The 10303-nt window shown below is 49.9% G+C and overlaps 1 protein-coding gene across 1 annotated transcript in view; it reads right to left on the reverse strand.

Annotated features, from left to right (window-relative positions):
* SAMM50 (SAMM50 sorting and assembly machinery component) overlaps nt 1–7241 on the reverse strand; it is a 31313-nt gene extending 24072 nt beyond the window's left edge. The window contains exons 1-4 of the mRNA XM_057741774.1: nt 7027–7241; nt 3011–3121; nt 1830–1931; nt 967–1054 (exon numbers count right to left, since the gene is read on the reverse strand). Of these exons, the coding sequence (XP_057597757.1) occupies nt 967–1054; nt 1830–1931; nt 3011–3121; nt 7027–7047 (322 nt within the window). The 5' untranslated portion in view covers nt 7048–7241. The remainder of the gene's footprint in view (nt 1–966; nt 1055–1829; nt 1932–3010; nt 3122–7026) is intronic.
* Nucleotides 7242–10303: the final 3062 nt, after the last annotated feature.

A 10303-nucleotide genomic window follows, 5' to 3' on the forward strand; every position in this document is an offset into this window, starting at 1 on the left:
CCAAAACTGTCTTTCACTCAATCTGCAAGAGTTCACTCGTTCACTGATTCTTTCCAAATACGTATTTTTTCCAATGGATGTCTACCCGACTCAGAATGAAGGCCGCAGCCACATATCAAGTCCTTCACCATCCGGCCTCCTGACTGTTTTCCTGCCTCATCTTTCATCACTCTCATCCCCCACGTCTGCACTCTGGCTCGACGGAGACCTGTGGTCCATCCAACGACCCTCTGTCTCTCTGGCCACTGGACCTATTCAACTGGATGTCCCGCTGGAACATCCTCATCATCCCTGCTCCCCGAACCAACTCACACACAGCTTTTAGGTCTCAGCTTACGCATCACCCCTTCCGGGAAATCTCTGATCCCCCTTTCCCCCTGCCCCACCAGGACAGGCTAAGTTTCCTCCTCCAGCAACACCCCCTCTTACAGCACGACCGATCTGCTGAACCACCCTCACTTCTCTGTCTCCCGACCCCATCCCACTTGACCAGAAGCTCCTTCAGGAGACTACACCTTGTCCACCACTCTCTCCCCCCACAGCACGTACTCATTAATGAAAGAATAAACACTGACCAAGTGGAGAGAACTGCCCAATATCACACAGCAAACAAGCAAATGAACAAAAACCAAAAGTGAAATCTGACTCCTAGTGCCCTCCTCTTTCTAATACACATGCAGGAGGAGTCTGCCAAGAGCCCATCTGCACACCTGCGGGGCTGGGCTACCCTGAAAAGCCTGGCTCTCGCCCTCGCGGAAGGAGGTCCTTCTCGGAGCCCTGGGACGATCCAGGGGCTCAGACACAGCATCTTCAAAGTCACCAGGCCTCCCTCGGCCTGACATCAGCACCCAGTTACTTCCTTGAGACCGCAGACGCTCTCTGCCTGGACACACAGCGTCTGTGACTCTGGAGGACGGGGCAGGGGGTGGGAGGCGAGTCAAAGAGAAACTGCACTATAATTTGTACCTTGACACGTATCAATCAAAACATCCACTTGTCTAAATATTCCCAGACGAAGCAATTTTTCACGGGCTTCATGAGATTTCCTCATTACCTATAAGAGAGAGAAAAAAACCACAGAGACTGTATTCCTCTAAGAAATGGAAACATAAATGGTGGCTGTAGCATTCAGGCCGGCGGCTTCGCATTCGGTGCCAAGTAGCAGATCCCGGAGAAGAGATCCCCGCTAAGGCCAGACACGTGAGCCGCTCCTTGAGTAAAAAGATCACTTAGTAAAAGATTACTTGAATCTTTAAAAAAATACAATTCTTTAAAGTGGGGATGGCTGAGCACTGCTGAAAGGTCAAGTAAAACGGAGACTGGAAGGAGCCAGCTGGACGTGGCCACAGGAAGCTGTGGGCAACTCTACCCAGCCATGCAGACGTGGTTCCGAGGGCAGAAGGACAGAAGGAAGTCATGGAGGAGAGGAAGACGGTGCAACCCAAGAAAGGCCCCGGTGAATGAAGGGAACAAGGGCCCGAGGAGAGGCGGGCTGGGTAACGAGGAGCCCACCGCCCTCGGCCGCTGGGGGCCCCGAAGGGAAAGCGCACCGAGAGGGCGCCGGGGAAGCCCAGCACCCGCCGCCACCAGCTCCCAGCAACGCTGGGACGTGCAGGCAACACGGGGAGGGGCCGGCCGTGGACGAGAGGACAGACGCCTCTCCTCCAGGATAAGGGTGGAGGCCCAAGCATGTCAGTTTGTGGGTGGCTTCTGGGAACTGAGGGGGTTCAGCCCCCTCTGGGGTGGGGTGGGGCACTCAGAGTGTGAGCAAAGTTCATGGGGTCTTCAGAAGGGAATGGACAGGAAGGTCAAGCAGAGGGAACACTTGCCTCGATGAGGTTTTTAGCCTTAAAAACATCTCCAATTTCATACATGATGATGTCATCTTTAGTCCTTCCGAGTCCATCAAAATGAACGTGTTGGACAACCACCTACAGGTGACAAGAGGACGCAGATTACAGAGCTCAAGACAGGGCAACAGATTAGGCTTCGAGGATAAAGACAAATGCCTGAAACTAGTTTCAAACTTTTTTTTTCATTTAACGATCCACACTTCTTAATTCCATGCCTTTTCAAAACAATGGTCACTTGAACTAACTAGGCCTGTACTTCCCGTGAACGAGATCTACAAGGTCTCTGCAGCCAGCTGACCAGGCACCAGGGGAGTCCTAACACAGCAGGGTGCAGCGGTCCCCTAGACATCCTTCCCCACACGCTCCCCAAGCACTGGCCTCTGGATGACGCTGACTGCGACCTGGTTTAACAACAACTGCGTGTATTTTGCCAGAGATCTCGTGTGGATTTCAACACAGCCTGACGAGTGCTGGGCTCAGAGCCTCATCTGTCCATTAATGCTCACTGAATTAATTCATTCAATAAAATGCACCAAGTATCACTGCGAATGCTGAGGACACAGCAGTGAGCAAAACATAAAACTTCCTGCCTCAATGGAGCTTATACTCTAAAAGGGGAGAAACGGGCAATGTACACCGTACAGTAGATGGTAGTGAGCAACAGAGAGATATCAAGCAGGGATAATGGGGAGTGTTAGGGAAACGTAACACATGATCACGATACTATACTAAGGTCTTAGTTAAAAAATTAATGAAAATTGTGCTTACATTTCTCCCACTATATTTAATTTCAAAGGCAACAAAGTTTAGAAAACGATTCATTCACGACCCAAGGTCTTTTTTCTGGGAGCAGGAAACAAAATATAAACTTAAGCATGATGTGAGTTTCTCTTTGAAATATTTTTGGGGTTTTTTTATAACGTAAATTCAAAAATATGTTTGTTTACACTTCCCATGTAAATAATCACCAAGGAAAAACTATCCCTCTAAAACCAGAAACTCTCTCTAAGTGTCCAGTCTTTCTCAAATGTCGTTGGCTGCAAACTCTTCTTTGATAAAGGTGTCGACACAGGTTAATCCCTTCATGTTTCCCCAGCAGCTTGTAGAAGCCAGTGTTTCTAGTAACAACTCTATCCAGCCCTCAACAGGATACTCACATCCTTGTTCTCAAGAATTTCCTGTTTAGTTTCAGGTTCAACTTCAACAAATTCAGCTTCTTCTCCTAGCGCTCCAAAATCAGGTCCACTGGCTGGAAGAGGCTCCAAACTCTGAAAGGGAGGGAGGAGCCACAGATAAATGAACTCATACTAAAAAAAACTCTTTTGGTTTTGTCTTTAGATAGTGCTCCAGAAAACTTAGGCCCGTGGTCCGCTCTGGTGCTGGAGGCAGCCGGGCAGGGAGCACAAGGGCAGCATAAGCGGCTGTCGACGTACAAGTCTTAGGCTGGCAGTGACCCCTCACTGTCCAAGTATTGTTAATACATAAAACAAGGATGAAAATTCATCAATGGGAGGGTCAGGCGCAAACCCACAACGGCTGTGCCAGAACCGAGGACTATACCTAACCTAGTCCTACACATCTGAGGCCCATTTGAAGACCAAAAAACAAAATATTTTTTGCTTTTCTGTTATAGAAAGTATCCTGATTTTTTAAACCAAGATTGGACACATTCTAGGATAATTACACTGTCAAGCCAAATTACTAAAATATATGTTTCTGGACTCTGATAGATCTCTTTTGGTCCAGAAAGTCTCATTCAACACACTAAGGGGAACTGCATATGCTCATAAAACAGGATAGCCAGAAAGCAGTCCCTTCCTTCAGTCTGAACAGACATGTCTCAAGAGCATTCAAGCATCTTCTGAATAAGGATTCCGATAATAATTATGGAGACATGATAACATAACAGTATGTATAATAATGAGGATACAACATTGTATATTTATTACATATACAACAGCTTAACCACAGGGCTTCCCAGACGCTGGTGGAAACGGATTCAGAAGGTCTAGACTGGCAACAGGTGATGGCACATGTAGGCAACTCGGGGAAACTGTGGGAACCAGTATCCGGCTGCTTCCTCACTCCACCAATTCTCTATAGAGAAGCACATCTGAAGTGCACAGGTGCACCTGACATCTGCAGAACGTGGAGCAGGGGGGACTCGGGGCCGCTCTCACCTTTTCCCTGGAATATTTATCGGCCTCCTGTCAGCACCTCCTCCAGCATGCCGCTGGTCCTCTGGAAAGGTAATGACCTGACAGAACCACGTCCTCTTTCCCAGCCTTGCCCTAAAAGACTGGTCCTTGAAAGTGCCCTCAGGGACAGGATGCAACTCGATTCCTTAGCAGGGCGCACAAGGAACTACCACGCGGCCCCCACCTGGTACTCTAGATTCAATCCCCACCACCCCTATCCTCACATTCATGTCTGTGCACACCTGGCTCTCTCTGCCCAGGATAACTATCCGCCTCCCCGCAAAGAGCTGAAAGAACCACGTTCAGTGCCATCTCCTCTGTGAGCCATCCCTGACCTGTTCAGGGAGAATCAGTCCCTCCTCCACAGAGACACCTCCCAGCAGAAGTTTACGACCTTTGCTGGTATTCCTTCTTTTTCTTATTTTTATCTGCCTTGCTACATCAGAAATGCTCAAATATTTATGGAATGGGTAAGTGAATGATTTCTTTCTTTTGTCCTCACATTTAATAAATATCTGAGTGCCTACTGTCCACTAAGAGCAGGGAATGCGGCCATGAATAAAACAGACCCAGTCCTTCCCTCAGTGGCTGAAATGGATTATTTACATAAGTAAAAAAGGAAGACAATGCTGGGCAAAGAAACAGAATTTATTTCACATAATTATCCTTTCCTTTTTGTTGTGTAAATATTTTAAAAACGAGATCATTACTATATTTCTGAAAAATATGAAGAAATTAAATAGGAACTTTTTAATGCAACGTTTCATGAATATGCTTTGTGTATTTAAGTTTACACAGTGCAAAAAAGTGTATTACGGGTGCGCAGATTGCGAATGCAAGGCATCTACTACGGTTAGGGATACATGCACGTATTCATTCTTCTTAATCCAAATGCTTGACAGACAGACATTGGGCAAAATGTTCATGCAAAAAAAAATTCCATTACAGTTCCTAAAACCCCAAAAGCATGAAACACACTCCACCAAAGACATGCCAGACACATTTGTATTCTTAAATCTGAAATTCAGACTTTAATTCAAAAGATGCTGTCTTTACAGTTTCATGACTGCACCAAAGCTTGATGTCCTAAATTAACTGTTTCAGTAATAGAGGTCCATTCATTCACCAAATATCCACCCACTATGTGACTACGAGATCCTCACCCTCACCAAAGTTACATTCCAGTGTCTGGGTAAGTATTTAGCGAAATGAATTAAAATAAATATTTGGATCTAACCTCTAACCTTTAAGCAGATCGGTCTAGTAGTGAGTCGACAAATTTTATCGAAGGCCACGTGCCAGGCACTGGGCAAGGCAGTGCTAACTAAAGAAACTGGGCATGAAATAGATTTAATGAGTCATGAACAGCAACTCTGATATACACTAGAATCAGATAGAAAATACATGAAAAAATACTAGATATCAATGGCAAACACTGTTTCAGAAAGTTTTCGTTTGACGTATGAATAGGGTCCTAGATAACAAATATGGGATGTTTTCTTACTGTGAATCCTGACCAAAAAATTCAAACGACACTGCCTAGTGAAATGTAAAGGTCAAATTAAAGAACTAAAATTATTTCTTGTGAATACACTAATCAAAGGAGCAGCAGTCTTAGTGTCAAAGGCGCTCAATAAAAGCTGAGACTTTTTTTCCCCTGTACTCCTAGCACCTACAGCAGTGCCAGGCACACAGCTGACCACTAGTAAGTATTACTTGAATATACGAATGAATGCTTACTTTGTCAAGATGCCACAAGGGATGTAAGGTAAATAAGATGCGGTTCCTACTACCATCTAGAAACTTAGAATCAAAAAGGATAAATCAAAAATGCAGAGCTAAAACAGGGCACCAGAGTAAAAATATCAGGGAAGTTGGTAGCATATCCAAAATGAGGAAGTGGGGGGGGGGATAAGGAGGTTTATGTAGGAAGTGACTTGAAATGAGCTCTAAAAGATGGGACTATTTTCCCAGCTAAAGATGGGTGCAGGTGGTGATTGATGAGAGAGGGAGCTACGCCAAGCTGCACGGTCCAAAGACTGTGTCGGAGGAGGAACGGTGTTTCAAGTGAAGGAAATATCTGGAATGGGAAGTTAAGTCCAATTCCGGACACCAGGCTGAGATGTCTGTGCTTAATTCTTTTGGAAAACTCCTGAAAACTTCTGAGCGTGGCAACTGAAACAATCCACGTTGTAGAAGTGGTGTTGAAGGCTGGGACTCAGGAGGTCTGAGTTTTAGAACATTCTGAGGCTCTAACGGTGTTACCTTGGACAAATATTCATTCTCCGGGTCTCAGTTAAGATTATGACAAAGGAGAGCAGATGAGCAGCTTGGGTGCCGCGCCAGGCACCCAAGCAAGTGCTTTACAGGCACTGTGTCTTTCAGTTCTCCCAACAGCCGGATGAGTGGGTACTACTACTGCCTCCACTTTAAAACGAGGAACTAAAGCTTAGTGAGGTTTCCTCTTGGCACGGTAACCAAGAAACACGAGGACTTCCAGCTGCGTCTGGGCTGGAAGACTTCAGAAGATACTTGGTACTCGAGGAGTCTAGCAAGACTCCAGCAGCGGCTGCGCGGGACAGACTAGAGAAGATGACGAGTAAGGAGCTAAGACGCCCGAGACCGCTGATGGAAGAAACTTATCCCTCCGCTCCAGGACATCACTCAAAGCTCGCTAGTCTTTTCCGGGCCACTGCCTCGCCAAGTGACCTTGGGCAAGTCGAGTCCCTCCTCTGAGTGTCCGCTTCCCACTCGGAAGCCTGCGGTACCCGCTGGCGACATCTCTGCGGCTGCCTCCACCCGGCCCGCGGCGACCCAACGCCGGGGCGCGGCAGGCTGGGGGCCCCGGCCGCATTCCGCGCCGGCCTCGAGGGCTCGGCTATCCCCTCACCAGGGCAACCCGGGCGCAGCCGCGAGGGCGGCTCCGCGGCGCCCGCCCAGAGGTCACGCAGCCCGCGCGTCGCTGGGCCTCTTACCCGGGCGTGTACCGTCCCCATGGCTCCCTCTCTGCCGCCGCCTCCCAGAGCTGCCCGGGCCCGACGAAGGCTCGGCTGGTGCGGGCAGAGGGCGGGTCCCCGGTGGCGGAGCTACCGGCTGGTGCAACACCCACAAGCCCCCGGACGCGGCGGACTGGGGGCTGCCGTGATGGCCCGCCCTCGCCCCGCCCTTTCCCCCGCCCCCTGGCTCACGGTGCCTTCGCTCATTGGGCCTTAAGAGCCTGTGACCCGGATGTTCACGCGGACGCCGGGAATCTTCGCGACCTGGAGACGGCGCAAGCGCAGAGCGTTCAGTGGCGCCGGGGACGTCGCTGGCGCGTGTTGGGCAGCTGTGTGAGAGTGTCTGCTGGGGGTGGGCGCCGGGGACCCCAGACCCGCGGGTGGGCGTGCCGGGGCTTCCCCCAGGCCTCTCCCGTAGCCCACCTGGCACCTGGCACGCCCGGCGTCTGGAACCGCACGGTCCGCATTGGCGCCCTGCGCCTCCCCTGCTGGCCGCACGGACGCTTCCAGTCGCCGAACCCCCGGGACTCAGGCTCCTCGCTGGCAGGAGGAAGTGGCGGGCTTATCTGCTTCGCAGGGAGGGATCACAGGCCTCCTGCACGAGAGCGTGATTAACGCCCGGCACAGGGCAGGGCACTTAGTGAGCAGCGAGTGAAGGCCCATTGCTCTTTCCCCTGCAAGAAATGTCAGTGAGTGTCATTCGCACGGGGGCCGTTCACATCGGAGGACAAGACAGCCCTGGGGCTTCATTTTGGTGGTGGACACCCCCCCACCCCTAGAAGATAATATATAGTAAGTAATAGTCACACGGTGATCGGTGCAATGAGAGAAGGGTTTTCGGTATCATGTGGATTCAAGTTTCCATCCCTTCCTAGAGACCCTGACACTCTTCTATTTAAGTAGCAGCACCCGAACCCCCCAGCGTCCCTGGGGTAAATGTTAAGTCCACCTTCCCCTTCTTGGCTCCCAGGCCCTTCGCCTTCACACACTGCATCCCTTGCCGGTTGACCTGTCCATCTGTCTTCCCAGCTGGACTGTTGGTCCGCAGAGGTGGGGTCCCGTCTGCCTGGTTCGCTCCATGAGCCCAGAGGCTAGCAGAGTGCCTGCAGTGATGCAGGGGCTCGGTGAATATTTGCTGAGTTACCGCTCTCTTGCCGTAGGCTACGGCAAGCAGACAGACACTGCTTGTTAAAATTGCACGTTCCTGGGCCTCAACCCTGACCTACTGAGCCAACCTCTGGAAAGTAGAACCTGGAGATCTGAATTTTTTTAAAGTGTGCCAGGTAATTCTTTTGCCCTCTGGGTTTAAGAACACCTCATTTACAAAAACTCATGTCCACGTCTGACTTCATCACCAGTTTCTGAAGTCTTCGAAGACATGGGGCTGCTCACCTGCTTATAAGAAACTTGGCCAGAAATGGGTGGAAGAGGTGCTCGGCAGGAGGGGAGGGAGGAGGAGGCAGAGGCAGTGGTGGCAGCAGGGCCTCCTCGGCAGGAGGTGGGGGATAAGGATGCAGGGCCATGATACAGGCAGGTATGACGGCCTCCCATGGAAGGGGAAGGGTGGGCAGGACCAGACCTGGGGGAGAGACTTCTGGGCCTGGGCATACACTCAAGAGGCTGCAAGCTGATGGAAGAACTGGGCTGTAAGTTAGCTGTTGACCCCAGGCAAGTCACACCCTCTTTAAGGGTCAGTTTTCTCCATTCTAAAATATAGTGACGAGATTGCTAAGGACCCTACCTGTGGAGGTAACCTCCACATGAACGAACTTGAATGTGAGTGGCACGGCAGAATTAAGAAAATTCCCACAAGAGTATAGGAAAGCATGGGGTCGGGACTAAAGACCAAGTCAGTCAAGAGCCCCGAGCTCTGATTTCCATGGCATATTTATTGAGAAAGATCAAAAGCATTCTAGCAGAGACCAAATTATAAAACAAAATAATGAAAAACACAAGGCATGAGACTTTAGAAGAGCCAAAACAGAACGCCTTGTGTATATTATCACTCCTAGGGAGTATAGCTAAGCTTCAGCCCGGAGCTGGCACCATCAGGCTACGTGACTGCCTTATCTCAGTCGGTTTTCCTTTGAGATTGGTTCTGTTTTCAGAACATGTTTACAGTCACTCAGCCATCATGTGCCCTCCGCAGTTTTTTCCAAGTTACTGTCCTCTGCGTCCTCTCTGGTTTCCCACACCTGCCAGTTCTACAGATTTTTTTTTTAATTGGCTTATATTTCACACTAGAAAGTCATGGATCCTGGGCTTTGGCAGGCTTTTAAGCCATTCTGGATCACCACTTGCCAGGGGATCACAACCAGATTAGCTCCCGTTTAGTGGTTATGACAGCTGGCTTTATGGACAGACCTGCTGGCTGGGGTTCAGCTATGATTCTACCACTGCTAAGCTGTGTGGACTTCAGCAGGGCCCATACCTCTCGGGGTCGGTTTCCTCTTTACTGTAAAGTGAGGGTAGTAATGGTACCCACCTCATAGGATTCCCTTTAGGGTTCAGTGAGTTAATAGATGTAAAGCTGTGCCCGGCCCAGGGAGAGTACCATCCCCGCCCCCCCCCCCCCCCGCCGCCCCAAGATTAGCTGTCCCTATACCCACGTGCCTGGCCAGGTCCTCCGTGCTTTTCATAAATGGTCTTACTGAACCATCACAGTAAGGTGGGCTTTTATAAAGGATGAAACTAAGGCCCAGAAAGAGTGACTTACCCTGAAACCAAGTGGGACCCAGACGCGGGAGAGTGTGACGTGGCCCCACCACTGGCTCTTAGCCACCTCTGAATGATGCTTGCGTGTCCCAGGGTCTGGGGGGAGGGAGGTGGAGTAGATGATAGCTCAGAGGCCTCCAGACCCTGGATTCCCGTCTTTGGGCCATTTTAAAAGAAGGGGGTGGGACATACATAACAGGCTGCAGCACGTACATGACATACATAACATACATAACCAGGTGTCTGAGTGGGAGAAGCCAAAACACTGCCCAGTTGTTACCCGGCAAGACCCCAAGTGCCCCGGGCTCGGTGCCCACAGGCCCAGCCCCTGGGGCCTGGGAAACCTGCCTCTGGCCATGAAAGTGAGGCTTCTTGGGTCTCACTGACCCCCAGCTCAGACTCAAAAGGCTGTTTTAAGTATGAAAACTTGGATAGAAATTTCCCAAGATAATCTAGGAGACTGAGCAAATTTTAAGCACAAGTCACGCAAGCTGGACACTTTCAAAAATTCATTCTCAGAACTTCCCTGGTGGCACAGTGG

The sequence above is a fragment of the Hippopotamus amphibius genome, chromosome 7 (genome assembly GCF_030028045.1).
Source record: "Hippopotamus amphibius kiboko isolate mHipAmp2 chromosome 7, mHipAmp2.hap2, whole genome shotgun sequence".
Taxonomy (NCBI): Eukaryota; Metazoa; Chordata; class Mammalia; order Artiodactyla; family Hippopotamidae; genus Hippopotamus; species Hippopotamus amphibius.